General features: G+C 34.6%; 1 protein-coding gene across 1 annotated transcript in view; it reads left to right on the top strand.

Moving 5' to 3' along the window:
• LOC131845359 (monocarboxylate transporter 13-like) overlaps nucleotides 1-24,188 on the top strand; it is a 50,917-nt gene that overhangs the window by 18,602 nt on the left and 8,127 nt on the right. The window contains exons 3-7 of the mRNA XM_059194414.1: nucleotides 13,625-13,747; nucleotides 15,102-15,245; nucleotides 15,880-16,006; nucleotides 16,783-16,962; nucleotides 17,652-17,778. Coding sequence (XP_059050397.1) covers nucleotides 13,625-13,747; nucleotides 15,102-15,245; nucleotides 15,880-16,006; nucleotides 16,783-16,962; nucleotides 17,652-17,778 — 701 coding nt within the window. The remainder of the gene's footprint in view (nucleotides 1-13,624; nucleotides 13,748-15,101; nucleotides 15,246-15,879; nucleotides 16,007-16,782; nucleotides 16,963-17,651; nucleotides 17,779-24,188) is intronic.

Genomic DNA, 24,188 nt, shown 5'->3' with positions numbered 1-24,188 from the left:
AAAAATCGGCCAAACCGTTTCGGAGGAGCATGGTAACTAGCATTGTGACACAAGAATTTTATATATTAGATATTATAAAACAATAAGCCTTTGTTTAAAATAAATTAAATTTTCCTAAATATTACTCATCTAACCACAATACAATGTACGTATTTTTTTTCTACCTAAGTATAAAAACGTGTATGAGATTACTGAAATAGCTGTATAATCAGCGTACTTTGACATCACCCTACAATTATAAAACATAGCATTACTCTATGGTACATATTTCTTTTTTAATTGCGGGTCATCGTATAACATTTTCATTGTAGGTAGTTTTGTGTCATCCTTATATTTGTCATAAAAGATATAGAATAACGCATGGATTTTAGAAGCGTATTAAAATTGTTTTAAATTGTATTTTTAAGCGGAAAACTTATTCCAAATTCAAAATAATCAAGTGAAAGTGATTTTTTTAACGTCATGGGTAAAAATAGATATAAAAGGGTCAGAACATGTAAGTACTTTTTTCACAATTAATGACGCAAAGGAATTAGGTTTTCAAGAATGATACTTGTTCTTATTTTAAATTATTTAATAAAAAAATTGTTTCTAATAATTTAAGTTACATTTTTGTTTAACAATGATTTAAGTAATTAAAATGCGGTTTTGCCTATAAGTAACTTCTAGATCATACTATCTGAAAAATTATTGTTTTACAATAAGTTTGATTCCAAAAACGTCAACATTATTTTCGATTTATTTAATCTATGGAATTGAAAGTGTTCTATAAAAGAATAGTCAATTAGATTTAGAAACGCATATAACGAAGGTCTGTTAGATGACCTCGGTGGTCTAGAGGTCTAGCACACCGCTTTACGTCCAATGGTCGCGGTTTTGATTCCTCGCACGGTACAAACATTTGTAATCATGAGTATAATTGTTTGTATCGGTCTGGGTGTTTTCTATGTATAATATGTATGTATTTACGAAAAAAAAATATCTATGTATTTGTATCAGTTATCTAGGACCCATAACAAAGCTTTAGCTAGCTGAACTTTGGTCTTTTGGGTTATCTGAGATTATTATTATTATTATAATTTGGTTTTAAGAACGTACAGGTCAACCTGACATGGTAAATTACTAGCAATTAACAGTTCACACAGTACTAGCAATTCCTGTTCCCCACAATATAGGGTAATATTATATCTATATGTTTCTAAAGTCGTATCCGTCAGGCGGGAGTTGTCCTTCAGCCGCTCCATAAGTCCTTCCTTTGGTTTGGAGTGTCATCTGTACTCGCCCCCTAATGTCCGGTGAAGCTGTAAAGGCCAGATGCGGCCAACAGTATTTTTTTTTTAAGAATGATATATAATGATTATATTTTTTTTTTTTTTTTGTGGATGATAATGTAATGGTGCACCCGCCTGCGCTAACGGTTTACGCTGCCAGATGCGGCCAACAGTATTTTTTTTAACACGACGGTTTCCAGGGGGAACCGCGTGGAGGTCGAACATTGAATGATATATAATGATTATATTAAAATAGTGGATTTATAACCCCATTGCTAGCAATGTACCACGTCAGGTTGACCACCACGCGGTTCCCCTGGAAACCATCAGGTTAAATTCCTGGTGAATTTTTCATGATGGGCTAACTGACCTGACCTCAAAGTTATTTAATCATCCTTCACTGGTGCCCCGCCAGCGTATACCGTTCGGGCAGGTGGGTGCACCATTCCATTATCATCATCATTGCCTTATCTTTATCCCATTATTTGTGGTCGGCGCAGTATGTCATTCTCTTCCACTGCTCTCTATCGGTCGTCATATCTGAACATACTCTTCTTTTATTCATATCATCTTTCACACAATCCATCCATCTTTTCTTAGGGCGTCCCATCCCTTTACATCTATCCACATTGATATTATACACTTTCCATAAGACATGGTCCGCGGTCCTCCGCATAACATGCCCATACCAGCTCAATTATTCCATTATCATCCCTCAAAAAATAAATAATAAGAAAGATAAGCGATTGTCGAGATATATATATATAGATTTAACTACAGCACTTGACAATAGATTGCTTAAAAAAACATTAATAACATTTATCCTTGAAACTTTGTTGTTTTAATGATAACTGATTGAGTATTCAATACACGATTGATAAATAATGAGTTATATAAATAGATTTATCAATATTAAATCAATACATTTTGTTATTACTACTTACCTGTGTAGTCTAGACCTAATACCCGTACTAATATTATAAATGCGATAAATGTATATGTTACGCATATACATTTATCGCTCCATAAAGACAGAGGGACCCATGCATAGAGGGAGCATGCAGGTTAACCTGACATTCTTTCCAATAAATCATAATTTCCAACCCCATGCTGAGCAAGCATCTCCCAATCATGGTACAATGCTAGATGCTACCACATCTAAGCAACAATGCACCTGACTACCGTCAGTGTAGTAAACAACTAGACTATGGTATGATTATGAGAAAGAAATACAACAAATAGTTATTTCTTGTATTTTTTCGTTATAGTTTGCATGTTAAAATTAGGTAACTTAAACATGCAAAATATAACGCTTATATTAGCTTTATATCATTAAATTTATGTCTGACTCTTGTTAATAAAAAACATTATTGCATCTTGTTTTCACGCCATAACTACTAAGCCGATTTAAATGAAATTTCGTACACGGATAGTCTAGACCCTGAGGAAGGACATAGGCTACTTTTTAATGCGAAGAAAGGGTTGTAAGGAGTTGAAAGGGGGAGATGAAATGTTAATTGTCTATTTCTATTTCTCATTTTTAGCAACGTAGGTTGACCTCCACGCGGCTCCCCTTGAAAACCATCGTGCTAAATTCATTATCAATTTACCTCGATGGGCTAACTGACCTGATCTCATGTTCATCTTATCATCCTCTACTGGTGCTCCGCCAGCGTAAACCGTTAGCGCAGGCGGGTGCACCATTCCATTCACATCAAACATCAACTAGTTGTTTTCACCCACGTTAAATTTCAAAATAAAATATGGCCTATGTGATATTCTGATATATAAGCTATATTACTGTAAAGTTTCATCAAAATTCGTTCAGTAGTTTTTGCGTGAAAGAGTAACAAACATCCATCTTAAACTCACACGGCCTTATTACAAAAAGATAAACCTGGTTTAGCACTAGTAATAAACCATTCACCAATGTATTCCTTATTACAAAATGAAGTTTATCTCTAAATCGTGATTCGTCTATGGTCTAAAGTTAGACCTGCGATGCCCCTAGTTTAACAGTGGTCTAAAGGCAAAAATACAAACTCCATTTTAAAAATTCTATTGTAAGTTGTAGTTTTTGGAAAAATATTTTAACCAAATTAAAAATAAACTTAACTAAAAATATCTAAAGCAAATTTTACGACAATAAAAATATATAAAAGACGTTATTTGTTATTTTTTCACTCATTTGACTTTGAAATAGTCACCATTCGAACGATCCAATAAAAATATCTCGCCGTTCCTTTTCTCTGTATAGGACTCCTACTTATAATTTAAAACTGATTTTCAGCCTAATAGTACATTAATAAATATTATATATTAATGAAATAGTTATAATGAAGACATAGATGAATAGAAATAAATTTATTTTTAGTTTATACATTTTTCTTTGAACTAATATTATTTTTGATCTTTTCAGTTTTCTGGTAAAATGGAACGTAATTGTACGGCGACAGACATGAGTGACTGATTTCTGTATGGAATACATAATGAACGATTTAACTGTAGTACTAAGTAGTCCTCTGTTAGATCTGGATTCGTAATAATGTTAGGCTTATTCCAAGTATTAACTTCAGGAATGGTTTAAACCACGACCATTTAGACCACGTTTCGTCCGAGTTTTAACAGATTTTTTGTAATAAGACCTACAAACTTTCGCGTTTATAATATAATTATTAAAATAAGAAAAAAAATAGTTAAGCTGCGTAATTTGGAGTCAGCGTGTTGTAATCAATTTATAGAGGGGCGTGTCACGGCGTCACAATCGCGTGATCGCATAAAGCTACTGTCCCAATGACTACTACTAGCGATAATCGTTTAATAAACTTTTAAATCGACGGGAAAATAAGTATAAAATCGCAAAGACATTAAGAAAGAAATAAGCAGTCTTAAATAAGGATAAGTTAATATAATGTAAATACTTTCTACCTTATAATAGTTCGTAGCTTAGTTTTTTTAAGTTTAAGTTAGTAGAGAATAGAGTTCACTAGAGAAATTATTCTCTGGTGAACTCTAATGAATTCTATAATTAATTAGTGTAATGTAGTAATAACGTAAACGTAGTAACTCTATTCATTTGTGCTTGAGATCATCGCGGACGTACAGACAAACGCGGCTGGAGAGTTTATTTTATAATATGTACAGTGGGTTGCCAAATTAATAGGGACAGTCACGAAATATTCGTTTTTTGTAAAACATTGGTCTATAATTAATTAAAAACGTCACTTTAGGCTATAATTATATTTAATAATATCAGACACATATCTTATAATGAATTTAGACTATAATAATTTAATATTTGAACAACTAGAAAATATAAACAAGTATAATAAAAATTATGATGGGAAATTATTAGTATTTTGTCACATTTCCTTTTGCTTCTATCAGTGCTTGAATCCGCCTCGGCATACTTTCAATACACTGTTTAGCACTTTCTTTTATTTTGGGATTGTGAAACCATACATTTATTAATTTTTCAATTAGTTTTACTTTGGTAGTTATGATTTCCTTAGCAATTTCCGCCTTGGTAATTTCCCACAAGTTTTCTATGGGATTCATATCAGGAGAATTGCCAGGCCAAGGTAAAACTGGAATGTTGTGGTCTTCCAAAAATTTGGTTACACTCCTCGCTTTATGACATGGAGCTGAATCGTGCATAAACACGAATTCCTACCCATTCGGGAACCATTCCTGAAGTTGCGGCAACAGGCGAGTTTCTAATACTTGCTTGTATTGGTCCTGTCTCATGGTTCCCTGGACGATATAGGGGCGCCCAACTCCTTTTGCGCTGATGACAGACCATACCATTATTTTTACAGGGTGTTTAATTCGTTCCACTATGCAATCAGGATGAAATTTCTCGCCTGGGCGCCGCCTCACGATTACTTTTGTTGGCCAAAATTTCAAAAGTTGACTCGTCTGAGAAACATATCTAAAAAAATATAGAAACTATTTATAATTTTTGAAAATATGATTTTATATAACACAAATAAACTTAACCATAGAACTGACCTTATGCCAGTCTTCAACAGTTTTCAGGCGGTGCTCACGAGCCCAAGCAAGCCTTTTCTTTTTCATCGCCTCTGTTAATCGGGGTTTCTTAACTGGCCTTCCTCTGCCAACCTTCGCTGTACAGTTCTTTTTGAAACATGTATTCCAGATTCCTGTACTATCTGAGTTAAAAATCCAGCACTTTTCTTTCTGTTTTACAAGCAGATATCTCGAATTTTCCTATCGGAACGTGTTGTTGTGATACGTTTTCTGCCACATTTGCCTTTTCTTTTGGGCGAAAGTGGCTGATTTTGATCTAAATTTATTTTTATTTTATTGATGGCAGATTTCTCTCTGATATCCCGGCCAGTTGTGCTATCATCCTCTGAGAGTGATTTGTGTGTAGGAGAAGGGTTTTAACCTCGGATTTTTTTCTCGGAGTCAAATCTACCCCTCGACCCATAGCCAAAGCTGAAAATATAAAAATAAATTAAAATTGTTCTAAAATCCGCTCCAAAATACTTTAATTTTAATTACAGTAAAATATTACTTACTTGCAGGTATTGATTATTTCACAAAACCACTAAAGAACTGTTTAAAAGAATAATTTACGTGTTTCACTTTTACACGTGTGAACGACTGTGTGTCTCTCCCGTCATTAAAATATATTTCCAAAATAAACAAATCGGTCTCTCAGCACTTGAAATTCACTTTGAATTTGAGTTATAGAGACAAGGTGAACATAAAAACATATCAGCAAAAAACTTTTACCACTTAAAAACGTAGTCAAGACCACTTGAAGAACAAAAATTATAAAAAATGTGACTGTCCCTATTAATTTGGCAACCCACTGTATATAGTTATTGCATAATAAATAAAAATAAATAGGATTTGTTGAAGTTCTAATTCCATCTGTAATATCTTCTGTGTTACGTTACAACTTTTTCCTAGTTCTATTATTTTCTACATATTATTTATTTATTTTAACTGTGCAGATTATTAAAAATAAATTAAAAAAAATACTCATATAACTGTGCTGTGATGTGTGTGCACTCCAAATGCAGGGTAATGCAAGGTGTCAGCCTGCTAGTATCACCAGAACTTTATGTTTATTTTATGTTTCAGTGTGTAGTTATATTTAATATTTATTTATATATGGTACTAAATGTTTGCTCTGTGTTATCCGCTTAGATCTATGTATGTATGTGTATTATTTTATTATATCTATGAAGGTATCCGCAGAATATCGTCGTGGCACCCCGTCACGACATATGCTGAGCGGAGACCTATTTGGTACTATGAAATTAATATAAACCTATATAATGTAAGTTAACATTTAAAAAAATATTTTTAGTATTGCTATGTACCAAATAAACAATTTTCTTTCTTTCTAATTCTTTTTTATTTAAAAGCTAATGCTTCTCACATAGTCACTTAGAAATTTAATCAAGACCTGGCGAGTAGTTTTTAAAATTATAACGCTTATTTATATAAAATCTTGTCTTGTCTTGTCGAAAAATGGTTAAAGATTTCAGCCAATTTTCTTGCCCAGAACACACCGATAATAATTTTTTTTTTCGGACCGCTCTAATGCTGTTGGCCGCAGCTGGCCTTTACAGCTTCACCGGACGATAGGGGGCGAGTGCAAATGGCACTCCAAACCAAAAGAAGGACTTATGGAGCGGTTGTAGGCCAACTCCCGCCTGACGCATACGACTTTAGTCTGAGGGCACCGCTAGGAGTTCGAACCTCGGCTCAGGCCGTCGTAATATCATAATTTTGTAGTATTTTTTAATAATTTTTTATGTCACTGAAATAGTCAACAAGCTGATTCTTATATAAAGTGATACCTACGTAGACGACATTCCAAAAAATGTACTTTTCTTTGTTTAGTAGCGGGTTAAAAAATCGCTATACGCTCATAAGCAGCAGGCAGACAGACGCCTAACTCGTAAAGTTCCATTGCACTTGATGATAAATAATTATTAACAGTCCATAGTTCCATATCGTACGAGTACATACTTACATACTTATATTATGAAAGCGAAAGTTTGTTTGTTTGTCTGTAACCCTATCGCGACTAAACTACTCGACGGATATTAATGAAATTTCACAGGTACATAGATTGTATCAAGAGGATGAATATAGGCAAATTTTTTAACTAAATGTTTTGTTTTTGGATTATATTGTCTTACTTAATATATTATCATTTCTCGTTTTATACATAATAAGTCATTTGTGCCGTGCGAGTAATCGAACTCGCGACCATCGGTAGTAAGGCGATGTAGTAAACCGTTGGACCACCCAGGTCGTCATATCTCTTGTCCTGTAATTTCACAATATCACCCTTGAACCAAAATACATCTTGCCAGAGTAAGCTGCTTGGCTTGAACGGTTAAGGAGATTAGCTCAACATACACACAAAATGTACGCTTTCTCTTTACAATATTAGAGTATTATTCTAACTTCAACTGAACTTCACCTAATTACTCTATCGAGGATAAATACAAGGATTATGTTCGTTAAAAATTATTAATATATCGTATAAAAAGTATTTAATAAAATGAACCTAAATATGTTAGTGTTAGGGTGCTTAATTGTTAATATTTCTATTTATCAATTGTAGTAATAAGGTCTAAATTGGTTTGAATTTTTCCGTTTTGTTATAATATTAAGATGTTTACACACTTGTCTCTTCTTTCAAATTGTCAATAGGAAGACCATCCTCAAATAGATTTTTAAATTAAATTCTTATAATAAGACTTCGAACAAGTTTTATGTGTTACCTGAACTCTTGTTAGGATTTTTTTAAATATTGGTGAGTCTCCCAAGTAAACAGCATGATTTAATGTATAGTTTTTGAGGTAAATTTAATAATCATGGGCGTCACATAATAACGTGATGTTTACCACTCACCATCAAGTGACTGTAAGCTTGCAACTTAGCACAATACAAATAATAATAAAAGTTCAAACTTGTGGCGGCGTGGTGGGCTGGTTCGATGTGCTCCCTCAAATATGGTTGGGTGCAATGATAGCTGTCTCATCCGTCATACTCGTGAACGTCCTGCTTGTGGGGACTGGTCTGTTCAGGTTGCGAACACTGATTAGATTTTTTGTACTTTGCGATAGCATATGTCACTCTATTCTCCCAAATTTGAATTTTAATGACTGTGTATTATTATAAACATGTTCCACTATTATTTGAAAAAAATACGAGCTGAGTTTCTTGTCAGTTCTTCTCATCTCGATATCATTCCGAACTGACAGTAAATTTGACATATCATAAGAGTCTGTAATGGACCTACATGAATAAAAATATTTTGAATTTTTTGAATACGTTTCTCCACTCTATCTCCCGTCCCGTCAAACGGAGATCGAAATTACAACGGCCGAACTAATGTCACGACGGCCTGAGCCGAGGTTCGAACTTCTAGCATTTTCCTCAGACTAAAGTTGTATCCGTCAGGCAGTTTTTCTTTTTATAACACAGAGGACAAACGAGGTTGCAGTTCACTTGATGGTAAGTGATTACCGTCGCCCATGAGCAACACCAGAAGAATTGTATGTTGCTGGCCTTAAGAAAGAATAAGCTCTTTTCTTGTAGATTTCAATGTCGTATCGGTTCGGAAATAACATTGCTCAAAAATGATTGCACAAATTGGTTGTGCGTAGCAAAAGTTTCTAGAAAACCGCACTATGGAGGACGGCCATTCATTCAGATGATCAGGGTGGTGTTTTAGTTTCTGGGTGTATACGGTGTTGGCCTTCAGCCGCTCCATAAGTCTTTGGTTGAAGTGCCATCTGCACTCGCCTCCTATCGTCCTGTGAAGCTGTAAAGGCCAGCTGCGGCCAACAGCATTAGAGTAGTCCGCAAAAAATATATAAATACACTTGTAAACTTGATTTTACACATTGTTACCAGTGTGTTCGCTCATTTATAAATATTTTGATATAATTGCTACGTGTAAGTAGATGTGTAGGGTTGCCACCTCTTGAAAAGACCAATCCGGAATTTCATTTTTAAGAATTTTATCAAGGATTGATTATTGAAAGAAAATCTCTCTCTCTGTCCAACCCGTGATCCCAGCTCTGGGGTCGGGGTCACCCTACACACCCTACATCTGCGCCAAAGAACTCTGTTCTGAGTCATCTGAGTAGTAAGGTTATCCTGGTCCATCTGCTTCTTAATATTGTTCCACCGAGTGGCGCGTGGGCTACCTCTGGTCGAGTTTGATATATTGAGCACTTTTTTTTAGTTTACACTTTTGGAGTTTTGTAATTAAAATAAATAATTGATGAATTTTTATATTCATATTTAATTTGTCCGCGATCATCTAATATTTGTCGGCTGACGGTCTCACATAATGCATTAGAGACAGAATTGGAAAGAACATGATCAGCTTGTCAATCTTTTCAATTCAGGATAGGCATTTATGTATTCTGTCTTTTTATTTTTTATACTAAGAAGGTGGCAAACTAACCTACGGTCCATCTGATGGTATGGACTGTGAGACTCCTAATCAACAAAAACTCCACGGTATTCTCGCCGCCATAGCGCCGGGGTCGCGGAAACGAGTTCACAGTCGACCGCGACCCCAGCAGCGGTTGCTCGCAAGCGGGCCCTCCTTAACACGTGGGGATCTCTTCCCAGTTCCCCCACCTCCGTCCACCATGGGGGAGGTGCACCGAATACGAAATGCTCCCCATTTTAGCTCCTGTTGTGTAGATGGCAGACTTGAACAAGAGTTGCCAACCCTACCTGTAGTGTATACAAGCGCGTGAGATCTGCTACAGATTATTTAGTTCAGTTGTTTTTCAAAGCCGCGAGAATGTGTAAGCTAACACGCGATTTTTATAAGGAATGCGTTGTTGAATATTAAAATGCATTTTTGTGTTAACAAGTACAGTGATACGAGTGATGGGTGTGCATGTATGGAAGAGAATGAAGGTGACGCAATAGATATTCTAACTAATAACTATGACGACCTCGGTAGTTTGGCGCTTTAGTACATTGTCTTACTTCCGATGGTCACAGATTCGATTTCACGCACAGTACAAACATTTATATTCATTAGTATGATTGTTTGTATCAGTCTGTATGTTTTCTATATATATTTATTATAAAAAATATGTTAAGTATCCATAACACAAGTTCTGCTTAGCTTGGGATTAGGACAATTCACACAGCGTCATCTAGCATTGTATGCATTGTCCTGAGATATTATATTATACTAGTTGTGCCCGCGACTTCGTTCACGTGTAATAATCTTGACCAAATAAAGAAAAAATATTACATACTCTAACCTAAAAATCAAAAATATCGATACTTCCATACAACACTAATTCCCCTTTCAACCTCTTACTACCCTTTTTCTTTATTTATATTCAATGAATACCCTTCAAATAAGTTTCAACCTTCTAGCTTTAAAAATCACAATGCTTTCATCTCCACTTTCGACCCTCACAACCCTTGTTTCGCATTAAAAAGTAGCCTATATCCTTTCTCAGAGTTTAGACAATCTGTGTACCAAATTATTAAATTACATTTAAATCTGTTCAGTAGTTTTAGCGTGAAAGCGTGACAGACAGACAGACAGAGTTACTTTGGCATTATAATATAAGTAAGGATAATAATAATAATAATGATAACATAAATCAACTTTAAATGAATGTTGGACCCGGCACTGTTTCCTAATTGTTGAATAATTTACTGACTTATATATCTCGTATATATATATACTTAAATTTTAAAGACAACAATACTAAACTAATTATATCATTTACATAACTTAATTATACAACTACAACCTAAAATTAAAAAGCTTAAAAAATATAATACAATAACTAAAATATATTATTAAAATCGTATTATGTGTAACTGCTTTGAATTTGAGATTTCTTTTGGCAGATCTTTTCTCCTAGCAACTTCGGTCTTTATTTTTTTCAAGGCGGACCAAAAAATAATAAGTGGTCAAGCCATAACGGCCAGCTATAGTCAATTGCACTTCTGCCAATTACACCTTCGACAGTCCATTAGGACTGTCGAAGGTGTGTTTAAGATGAATTGTGTATTCATTTACCAAATTTGAATTTGCCGCCTCGAGAACGCGGGCCCGTGTCGCCCTCCCCTACTAGATCCGGGGCTGTCTCCTAGTACATTCAGGGATGCGTCTTCGTCATTATCTATCTGAATTAATCAAATTCAAAAATCATTTATTCAGGTACGACATATTTGCCGCTTATGAACGTCAAATTTTTTACATTATAATTATATTTTTATTATAATTTTATTTTTTCCCTACCGTCCAATTCGGTATATATGTAGATCCAACTGCTCCAATTATGTTTTTCATCAAGTTTACAAATGTTGATAACATTTATAATCAATGTACTATTAAAAACTTAATTCTTTGAAGAAATTCTTCCACGATTGTTTTCCGGGACAGCTAGTACACTAATACAATAGAATTTTCTGAAGTTACCTTAATTAGACATAAGAAATTCACTACATTCCATTCTAGACTAACTTAAATGGTTACCAAAAAATGGATCTTAAACTCATTTGCAAAGTCACGGAGGATCTTCAGTAAATGCCGAGCTGCTTTGTCAGTTCTTGCTGCCCAAGCTTTGTCAGTTGTCAATCACTCTTAATGAGAACTGCTTGCCAAATGTTTTGGAAAGAAAATTATTTGAATGATACCTTTAGCATCTCAATTACTTTTTGTTTAATTTGTACAAAGTAGTCGAATTATCTCCATTCGGTCACATTCCAGCTCCAAGACTGGCGAATTGCCAAGCATCCAGTGCAGCTCTATTTATAAACCCATTGCTCTTTGGTTCAAATTTAATTAAACAGTGGAGGTAAAAGGAAGAAATAGACATTCAGCATTCGAGTATAAATAACAATGATATTTTTTTACTCACACTGTTTTCATAGCAAATTTATATTTATATATTTATTTTTGTGTATATTTTTAATATCTATACTAATATTATAAAGCTGATGGGTTTGTTTGTTTGAACGCAGGAACTACTGGTTCGAATGAAAAAAGTATTTTTGTGTTGGATAGTCCATTTGTCGAGGAAGGCTTTAAGCTATATAACATTACGCTACGACCAATAGGAGCGGAGTTTAAGCTCGCTCATTGTACTTTTTTTTATTGAAGTGGGCCGTCAGCATATTTATATTGCAATGACAAAAGAACCTTTTTAACAAAGAGTAAGGTATATGAATTGACAACGTGACGTATTCATCAGACATAATCCACTATGATTTCCAGTAGTGACTTCGTTAGAGGTTGTTTAATAGGTTATCTTCTTTTGAAGCAATAAAATGTATAATTAATGGATTTATATCACTTTGTTTAATTCCGTTACAATTACCAAACCGTAACTCTAACCAAGCCGAACAATCAACAGGCTTCCAAGCTATATTGGAACTCTATTCAATGCCTGATGATGCCTCGTTCAGAGGCGAAACACATGTTGCAATATGGGTGTAGACTGAACAACGTTCGGAATTTGATCACCATTAGAAGGTCGTAACGGTAGTCAAGTTTCCGCACTGAATATTTGTGGTCTCACACATGATAATTTTAGCGGAATTAAACAAAATATAAATCCATTAAGTACTGAAATGGACTTCCGCAAAATAACACCTAATTCGATTAAATATAATGAAATGTATAATTACTATAAAACTACAATTTCTTTATTATGTATCTTTACAATTATGTACATGCAATTCGACAATATTATAATACATTTAAATAATAAATATAACAAATATATATTTCTCTCCTGTTCTCTTACATCTCTGAATCTCCATACAATATTATTTCTTTTTTTTATGTCAGCATTTTGGCGCCAAAGTTATTTAACTTTTTTAATATTAACTAAAGGCAACGGAATGCCATCAAAGAGTTATATTTTCATTATTAAAATTAAGAAATTGATACTAATTATAATATAAAAAAAACATTAAAAGTTTTTTTATTTATTATAAATTGATATGCGCTTGGTCTTACCTCATCTGATGATAAATGATGGCAAGAACTAGGATGTAGCGCGCTTACTTAGAATAAATCTATTCACTGTAGACTTGTAGACTTCAAAAGTGGACCTGATATGGTATATTGTTAGTAATATTACAAAATAAATCGAAATTTCATAATGTCTCTGGCTACCACACATAGAAGAACCGTCGTAATAGTATCGCGTTGTACATTTAATAATGAACCAGATATATATGAAGAAACTTTATTAAAGGGATTTCAAGGGATAATAGTTATTGTTAAGGTAAGGATTAATAAATAAATTAATAAAAAAAGAAACTTAAAACCCTATTTTGTTTGTCCACAGTAAAACTCCCAGAAGATGAAGGTCCAGCAGTGGGAGCCGGTCGGTTCACCATCGGGCCAGCGCCGGAGAGGGACTGGGAGATGGTACCACCGGACGGCAAATGGGGATGGTGTGTGCTCGTAGGTAAACCGGTTGCATCTTCTCTGTATCAAATCAAATCAAAAAAGAAATTTAATAATAATATCCGCAAACTTTTGTCTGTAATAGGTATCTTTGAAGTTCAGACAGCTTTTTTTTTTCGGACTACTCTAATGCTGTTGGCCGCAGCTGGCCTTTACAGCTTCACCGGACGTTAAGGGGCGAGTGCAGGTGGCACTCCAAAGCCGCGGAAGGACTTATGGAGCGGCTGAAGGCCAACTCCTACCTGACAGATACGACTTTAGATCGATATATCGATCGATCGATATCGATCGGAGGGGCGCCTGTGTGGAGCGCCCAGGCGCGCGCAGGCGCCCGGTTGAATGCGCGATATTGTATGTTTGAGGTCGTCGTCTTCGCCGGCGAGGACGGTGTCGTGTGTGTGTGTAAAAATGTGGTCGGGGTGGAACGGGTGGGCCAGTGGGGAGGTTACCTGCCGTTATTGGGTCGTCGGGGTCAATGAGAACGTGCCTCGGGCGACGTTGTCGCGTATGTCGGATATTACTCCTCGGGTTCAGACAGCGTACAGTTATATTTTTAGTGTATTTATATACTAGCTGGCCCACGCAACTTCGTCTGCATCACACTTACTTGACATTTATCATTATATTTCGCCCAATTTACATAATATCTTTTTAAATTATAGCCTATATGTTATTCTAATATATAAGCTATATTACTATAAAGTTTCTTAACATTTTTTCATAACAATCCGTTCAGTAGTTTTTTCGTGAGAGTAACAAACATCCGTCCATACACACAAACTTTCGCGCTTGTAATATTAATGAGATATTTAAAACATGCTTTACAATATAACTTTTGATAATTACAGAGTTAAGATTTTTTCATTTTTCTGTTAGCTGTAATGTCTTTGTTTTATCTCTTCCGGTTTATCGTCGACTTATGGGACATGCTATACTACACATCCTTGGTGGTTGTAGCCCACTCATGCATAAACGAAATATCTCCTTTGAAAAGATTACACTTTCCCGAGGAGATAAAAACTATCGCTCCTAAGAATATCCTTCAATTCTTGTCCCTAACGGGTCTAAGTAGAGAACTCTGAAAAAGAGCGAGCAGAATAGATCTATCTAGGTCGCAGTGTTACAGGTGCTACAGGCACCTGAAAATAACCCAAACAACCCAATTAAAAAATATGGGACACGCTGTATAAAGTAATGGAGTATTTATTTAAATCTACTGACCATACATATTACTACATTACTTTATTGGGCAAATGCTAAAATGTCTTCAAATTGATTCACCTGTAGGTATCTTTATAGAGTACAGACAGCGTTTAATAACATTTTTATTATATGTTCGTTATATTCTGTTTTAGGAGCAACCCTGGTCAATATATTAATACCTGGAACTATTAAATCATTCGGCGTACTTCTGGTCGAGTTTAATGATGTATTCGACGCGTCTCCGACAGCATCATCAGGGATTGTTGCCTTGTGTTATTTCCTCTACAGCAGCTTAGGTAAGTATCACTAGAGGAAGAATATCTCTCATACATACTGACAATTTTGTCTCTTAGACACCACTGTTCGAACTCGCCGTTCACAGCTTAATGCCCGCATGATGCCAGCAGTGTGCGATAGAGACGATATAATGCATCCTTCTCTTTCCCATATATACTACAGGGGGTACCTCACGTACCTTTCACTCTACTCAATACACAATATTTGTAACATAGTATAACTTAAGAGCTAGTGCCATATTTGGGAACTTTTCTGTTTATTTTCTAGTGTCCATAACACTAACTCTAGCTTGAAACTAGATACTACGACGCGACGGCCTCGGTAGTCTAGTGGTTTAGTACACCGCATTACTTCCGATGGTCGCGGGTTCGATTCTTTGTACGGCATAAACATTTGTATTCATGAGTATGATTGTTTGTATCGATCTGGGTGTTTTCTGTGTATATTATATATGTATTTACCAAAAAAAATTATCTAACTTTTCTATCAGTTGTCTGATATCTATAACACAAGCTCTGCTTAGCTTTGAACTAGATGACATTGTGTAAATTATTCAGGATTATTATTATTATCAAACCGTGAGAAGCCAGAGCGTTTCGTTAGTATGAAATATGTTTGTCTGTGTGTTTCCAGGTCCGCTATCGTCAATTCTATCAGTGAAGTGGTCATACAGAACGGTGACGCTCATAGGCGGTAGCTTCGCAGCGTTCGGCATGATCTTCAGTAGTTACGCATTCTCAATTAGTTATCTGTACTTAAGGTTAGTTTCTTTCATTCATAATTTATACCTGAGCATGTTATATGACCATAACTTTTTTTATTTGTTAACACCAATCAGATTACAAGTACAGAATATGGACTTGATGCTATTACCATTATTTCTTTTTAATTTTATATATAAAAAAAATAAAAGTTTAACTTTAATTCATACAGTACAAAAAGTAACACAACTTTTCGCGCCATGCGGTATTTTCTACCAGTGAACCATACACACGTACATGCTCACGCACCCGCATACGAACACACACATACACACACGCACGCACTCACGCCCAGCCTGTACTTACTTCGGCCGGTAAGTGTGGTATACGCTATAAAGCGTAACAAACCAGCTAAGACTAAGAATATTGGACAAAATAATAATGGTCTCACACATGCTAATGGTAGCGGAAATAAACAAAATTTTTTTTATGGATGATAATGGAATGAAATGATATTTATTCAGTAAATGTTAATAAAACTAAATCATATATCAAACAAAATAAAAATACAAAACGTTGAAAGAATGGTTCACCTGCCTGCGCTAACGGATTACGCTGGCGGGGCACCAGTGGAGGATGATAAGATGAACATGAGGTCAGGTCAGTTAGCACCTCGTGACAAATTCACCAAGAATTTATCACGATGGTTTCCAGGACCGCGTGAAGGTCAACTTGACACGGTACTGCTAGCAATAAGATCAGTCCACGTTACTAACAATCCCATTTCACCACTCCATTAAGTAAGTGCTCTCAATATTTTTTTTCTATATTCCAGTTTCGGAGCTATGGTGGGGACAGGCGCGGGTCTAGCCTTCCCGCCCACAGTGTATATAGTGACGTCATACTTCGTCAGACTCCGAGGGCTGGCTAACGGCATCTGCATATCAGGGTCGGCCTTCGGTAGTATTATACTACCGCCGGTGCTGAGGTATCTACTGGAAACGTACGGGTATAAGTGAGTATCTACCGTATTCATACATTAAAGTAAAGTTAAAAAATCTTTTACCTCCTCCGATCGATCCCCCGTTCAATTCAAACGGAATTCGAAGTTATGACGGCCTGAGTTCAAACCTCGTTTGAATCCCTGCCCTCAGACTAAAGTCGTATCCGTCAGGCGGGAGTTGTCCTTCAGGCGCTCCATAAGCCTTTCCTTTGGTTTGGAGTGCCATCTGCACTCGCCCCCTATAGTCCGGCCCTAGCTGCGGACAACAGCATTAGAGAAATTCGAAAAAAAAATAGTAAATAAGAAATAAATAACCTTGGACAATTGACACAGCGCCATCTAGTCCCACGGTAAGCAGACTTGTATTATGGGTACTAAACAACTGATATAAATACTTAGATGATTTTCTTATGTATACACACATAGAAAATACCCAGACCGATACAAACAATCATACTCATGAATACAAATGTTTGCACCGTGCGAGGAATCGAACCCGCGACCATTGTAAGTAATCGCTTTGTACTAAATGAAGACCACCGAACTGTTGTAGCATGTACTCTAACTTCTGTACAATTTTACTAATAATTATTGTTTCCTTAATAATTTCGTAATATTTATCTCCTATTGGAAGCCGTTAAAAAATATTTGATTTGATTTGATAGGAAGTTTTAATACCAGATTGCATTATATAATTCCAGAGGGGCTGTATTAATTCTGGGCGGTATAATGCTGAACGTATGGGCTGCAGCGTTGCTGTTCCAGCCTGTTGAAGAACACATGGTGAAGAAGTACAAAGACCCGGAGGAAGATGAAGATGGCCCGCAGGTCAGTGATGAACTGATGATAAATTACTTTAGAGGAAATCACTGCAATGATAAATGCTAATTCAAATTTGGACATAATATATCTATAAAATTCTTATATATATAAATCGGCTTGACTCTCTAAATTATTTTCAGTTTTTTTGTATAATAACAAGTTTTATTATTATTTTCTTTTTATAATATGGCATTAAAAATACATATAACCCTAAATTTTTACCCTTCTATCACCAATGCCTATTTTTTAATAGCGATTTTAATTTATATGGCTAAACAACGTTTGTTAAATCATATATATATATATTACTAGAGTATCATACGTGAACCCGTACACGTTTAAATTCGTGGCCATTGTTTTGTATTAAGTAAAGGGACTTGCAAATGCGGACAAAATCTTTAAAATGAATAATATGTATGTATTTAATTGCATACTTTTCAAAATGTATGTTTGTATAAATGTACTTATTTGGTATAAATGATCATTATATTTCGCCCAATTTACATAATATTTTTTCAATTATAACTTATGTGTTATTCTGGTGTATAAGCTATATTACCGTAAAGTTTTACCAAAATCCGTTCAGTAGTTTTTGCGTGACAGAGTAACAAACATCCATATATACTCACAAACTTTCGCGTTTATAATATTAATAGGAATTACATCATATTTCCCATTGTCGCTTAAAAATTGCAGTGATTTCTATAACATTATTGAAAACAGGGTTTTTGGAGCTCTATATGTTTGAGGGTTTTCATTCTATTTGTAACTAACGTTCTGCTATTTAATGGTGATATAATTTACTCTAAGTTTCTAATCGGTCGCGAATTCTGGAGAACGGAATTAATGTTTTATTAAAAAGAAAACTACATAAAAAAATTACTTATACTTAGTAAGGGTTGTCAAATAATTCTTATTTCTATTGTGGTAACCCTAACACTATTTTTTTAATCTTATGTCTAATTGTATAATTAAATAGTTTAGAATTGAAATAAGTTCTGTATTTACACAAGTAACAATACAGGCATCAACAAAAACATTTGTACTTGAAGTTTTTGAAAGACTGATATTACTGAAATGAGGCTAGAAATTGCAGTCTTATTGTTGAATTTTAGTTTGTTATTTTTATATATTTTTATTTTCATGACCAGAGAGAAAACTATATTTTTAAATTAAATATATTATATATTTTATAGTAGTAACTAGCTACTAAAAAAACCGCTTCAAAATCTGTAGCGTAGTTTTAAAGATTCAAGCATACATAGGGACGGACAGACAGCGACAGCGACTTTATATTACACTATGTAACCATAAACAAAAGACGTCACGTCATGAAGTGCATAGAAAGCTTAAAGCCAAATAGAGTCCTCATGAAATTAAAAAACATGAAATAAAGTTCGTTTCCATTAGGTTGCACTAGCCGTGGTCATTAACAGACGTGAGGGGTAAATACCTTATCGCGGATAGCAATCTCCCGAAACGAGCCGATCGATTGCCAGCCCGCTATCGCTAGTTTCCGGACAAACTGTAGAGTTACGTCCGGTATTTATTAATAGACAACTCGAGCTAGCCCTGCCGTAAACTTTTAAAAATAAATAATATATATTAAAATAAACTTAATATAAGCACTTTTGAATAGTCATTTTTAATAATATAATATAAATAAAATATTATTTCTACTACCAGTTGCTGTATATTGAATGTTTTTTCTATTTTATTATTTCATTGATTAGTGCTAATCGGTGGTTTGTATTCACACACTTAAACTTAAATTGTAAGTAAGAATAAATTATTTAAAAGAGCAACACACAAGTTTCTTGCTTGTTCTTCTTGTGATGAGACAGCATTCCGAATGAGCGGTAGATTAAAAAAAAATGTTATGTCTATTCAAAAATGCTTCAATGTAAGTTTATTTGAATAAATGATTTTCTATTCTATTCTATTCTATTCTGATTATTTGTAATTTCATGAATACTTCATCAAGTCTTTAAGGTTATACCCATTAGGACACCTGTATTAAAATAAAATAATACACGTTTTTTTATTGCGGTTTACACAAGTGTTTTTGAAAATGAAACAAGCTCATCATTTCGCACGTATAGGCGAAATCATATTTGGTGACGTCACCACGCATAAAGTAAGCGATACATTTTTTTTTATATATATATTCTATGTTGATTCATGTTTGGACAGATTAAAAATATATTATCATAACCACTGTTTTAAAGTTTTTAAATGATTATGTACAATTGTACACATGTAAATGTGATATTTATCGTATCGAAATGTCTGGAACTCATAAATAATATAATTACGATAAATATACCGTTTCTAGACTATGTACATGTTATATTAATATTTGTATGAAAAAAATAGAAAATATGTAATTCATAACTTATAATATTATTAATGATTGTTTAAAAAATTTAATATTTTTTCCGAATACATTTGGCCTTTCGCTCAAAGGAACTTTCCAAGGCCGTCAATATTCTTAATAAAAAAAATATTTACAGTGACATAACATATTTTTAATCTGTATCTGTTTTGTCTTGTCTGTCTCGTTTATGTCTGAATGTTGGCTCTGCTTTTCCGTAACTGCTAAAATTTAGTGTATGCTTATTTTAGTTTCTAGTTTTAACTGTCTGGACAAATAATTTAACTGCTTTTAGTTAACAATATATTATATAATTAATACTTTTTGTAAGTAGATAAAATTCAATCAGTATTATTAATGTTTCATCCTTTTGTACAAACATTGAGTACTATCATCTACTCGCGACTTCGTTCGAATTACACCTACGTCGACAGGAAATATATTTCAGAATTACCTGTTTTTCTAATTAAATATAAAGGTGCTACTTCTTTCTTTTTTATGAATAAGTTTTATGCTTTTGCCTGCTTATATTTTATGTTTAGTTGAGATTAAAAAAATAATGACATTGACAGCTTTAATTCGCTAATATTTATCGCTTAACTAACATTCCATTAAATAATCACTTTCCTTAACAACACCGCCACTTAGTGGGAGTATAGTTTCATTTTCAAAACGCATAACTTAACCGTTATATTATAACCTGATAACGCTTATTATCGTGTGGTTTTTTTTTGTTCAAATAACGAAAGTGGTTATGTATCTGTGGTAGATCGTACAGCCAAAGCGCGGGAATATCTAAATAGACACCCGAACAAAATAGCAACTAAATGTAGTATATTTGTCTCGTTTTGACTTATGAAATGAATATAAGATAGAAAAGGTCGGATATACAAATGATAGGAACTACTAAACGAGCTGTCATTTAGCATACTTACCTTTTACTTAAAAGTCTTAAAATACTTTGTAATGAAATAGGTTATAATTTTAGAAACAAACTTATTTCTTATCAGGTACAGTCTGATATGCTGATAGTTATATATTATTTAATAAAAAAAATAACTATCATTCATCGATATTTCTTGAAATCTGTTTGCCAAAACAAACATATGTGTATAATACATACCAAATGACGTGTACTTTAGTGTATCAAAATATTTATATGTGTATCTGTATTTCACCAAAACATCCACCTAAATAGCAACATGTGCTATTTATATTCTTGTGATTACATTCAAAGGTACACCTACCTACCTACCTACCTTACTGCATTAATCATAAAAAAAATAAACGTCTTTCTTCAATGCGGGGGCAGGGATCGCGGTAGTCTGCAGACTTCGGGCGCAGTTACTGTTGTATCCGTAGAATGCGTGCGCAGTTACTGCTGTATCCGCAGAATGCGGGCGCAGTTACTGCTGTATCCTCAGAATGCGGACGCAGTTACTGCTGTATCCGCAGAAGGCAGTCGCACTATTACAGTAGCAGTTGAAAATACACTTGTCTATATTATTAATTAAATTACTATAATGATCGTGTTATTGTTTGCACCATTCTTTATATATATTTAATGTAAGGAATGGTGGATGTAATAAATTTACATCTGTTTCAACCATTAGTAGCCCTTAACAATAGTTACCCTCCGATAGATTTTAACGGAGCCGATTTTTTAAATTTCGAGTTTACGATGGCCTCAGCCGAGGTTCAAATCCTTAGCGATGCCCTCAGAATATAGTCGTATCCGTTAGCCAGGAGTTGGCCTTCCGAGCCGCTCTGCATCGCTACCTGTCGTCTGGTTAATCTGTAAAGACCAACTGCAGTCAACAGCATGAGAATAGTTCGAGAAAAAACGAAAATTCACGTTTTGGCTGTACGAATGATGTTGTACGTTGTAGATCTAAGTCTGTATTGTGTTGTACCGAGTCTGTGGTATATAATTCTATATTATGATGTTGCAATAGACAATATAGGTCTATGGAATAATATTTAGCATGCTGTTCTTAAATAGTTTGATTTAATAAAATAAAAATAGGAACTTAATATATTACATTTAGGTTATATACAATACTAGCTGTTCCCCCAACTTCATCCGAACTTCGTCGAACGTCTATGTGACAGACTCGACCCATTGGCTTTGCGGCGAGATATTGCATCTCTGTGCATTTTCTACCGCATATATCACGGGGAGTGTTCTGAGGAATTGTTCGGATTAATACCAGCTGCTGAGTTTCACCACCGTACCACCCGCCAGAAACTGAAATACCATCCTGATCATCTGGATGAATGGCGGTCTTCCACAGTACGGTTTTCTAGAAACTTTTTGCCTCGCACAACCACATTGTGGAATCACCTTCCAGCAATGGTATTTCCGAACCGATACGATATTGAAACCTTCAAGAAAAGAGCTTATTCCTTTTTAAAAGGCCGACAACGTACTTGCAATTCCCCTGGTGTTACGGGTGCTCATGGGCGGCGGTAATCACTTACCATCAGGTGAGCCGCATGCTCGTTTGTCCCCTGTGTTATAAAAAAAAAAATTAACTTTATTTTTCTAAAATAAAAGTACCCTAAGTCACTCCTTATTATATCAACTATCTGCCAAAAAGAGTCCCTTCAAAATTGGTGCAGCCATTTCAGAAATTAGCCGGAATAAATAGACAGAGAGACAAAAATTGTAAAAAATGTTATTTTGGTGTATGTACCGTATTTATATTCATATGCATGTAGTAAAAAACTGTTATTTCAATATTACAAACAGACACTCCACTTTTATTTGTATAGATGACAAACATGCCTGGCAATAGTTGTTCATGCACGGGATTTTCATTTAATATTACACCTATATAATTATACAATATAAATAAACTGGTTCTTCTTAATCGAATCTGTATAAAGAACTGGATCAACCATGATGTTGTATGAATTATAAGATAGTGCAGTAAAATTACTAAGGTAGGTACTTAGTCATAATACCTCAGGACTTGGAAATGTTTATCATTCTATTATACGTCAAAAGAGCATATAAGTTTTATATTAGTAATATTTTAAGAGTCGGCAACGCGCACGTGACACCCTGGTGTTTTATTTATGGATGTTAATGAAATGATGCACCCACCTGCGCTAACGGTTTACGCTGGCGGGGCACCAGTGGAGGATGATGAGATGAGCTCAGGTCAGTTAGCCCATCGTGACATATTCACCAAGAATTTATCACGATGGTTTCCAGGGAGAACCACGTGGAGGTCGACCTGACATGGTACATTGCTAGCAATAGGAGTTTCTAGGTAACATTATTAATTAGCATTCCCCATCCCCACACACCCCTGGTGATTCAGGCGTCAATATGCTACGGTTACCGTGTACCAATCACTGTTGGGAGCGTAGACTGTAGGTTGCTGGTAAAATATTATAAACACCTTTCTGCACCAAAATAGTGGATAATAACTTATAAATTACACTGAGCAAAGTATGTGAAGAGTGGACAAAACCAGAGAGATTTTTTTTTTCATATTCGTCCATCTCCTTTTCAATGATGGAACAGGCAAAGATCCTTAGACCGTACAGCCTAGTCTAAGTTTAAACTCAAAACCAGAGAAAACAAATCCATGTGGTACTCTGTGGCACTTGTCTTCATAGACTCAAAATGTAACATAATTAATTGTTGCTGGCAACAGCTACCATCGTTGTATAAAGAAATATAAATATCATTAACCAAAATAAAATATAAGTTTTTTTAAATAATATTATTAACTTTATTTAATCTAGTGTGTGGTTATAGAAATAATATTTATAATTTAACATCATTTAATTTGGGTTTTTTTTTATATTTAAATACGATTTGTGGCTTCTTAGCTTGCTGGATATAAAAATATCTTTAGAATAGTCATTAATGTTTGGTATTTGGTGATCAGTGTTTTTTAGGCCTGTTACATATCTGATGGGACGCAACTTTTTATTTGGGATTTCAAATGTATTAAACTAACTGTTACCCGCTACATCTTGTGCGTTTTTTTTAAATAAAAGATAGACTGTTTTCAATTATTACGAC

The sequence above is a fragment of the Achroia grisella genome, unplaced genomic scaffold (genome assembly GCF_030625045.1).
Source record: "Achroia grisella isolate CSIRO2021 unplaced genomic scaffold, CSIRO_AGI_Agris_v1 utg461, whole genome shotgun sequence".
Lineage (NCBI taxonomy): Eukaryota > Metazoa > Arthropoda > Insecta > Lepidoptera > Pyralidae > Achroia > Achroia grisella.
This window is presented reverse-complemented; position numbering and strand designations above follow the sequence as displayed.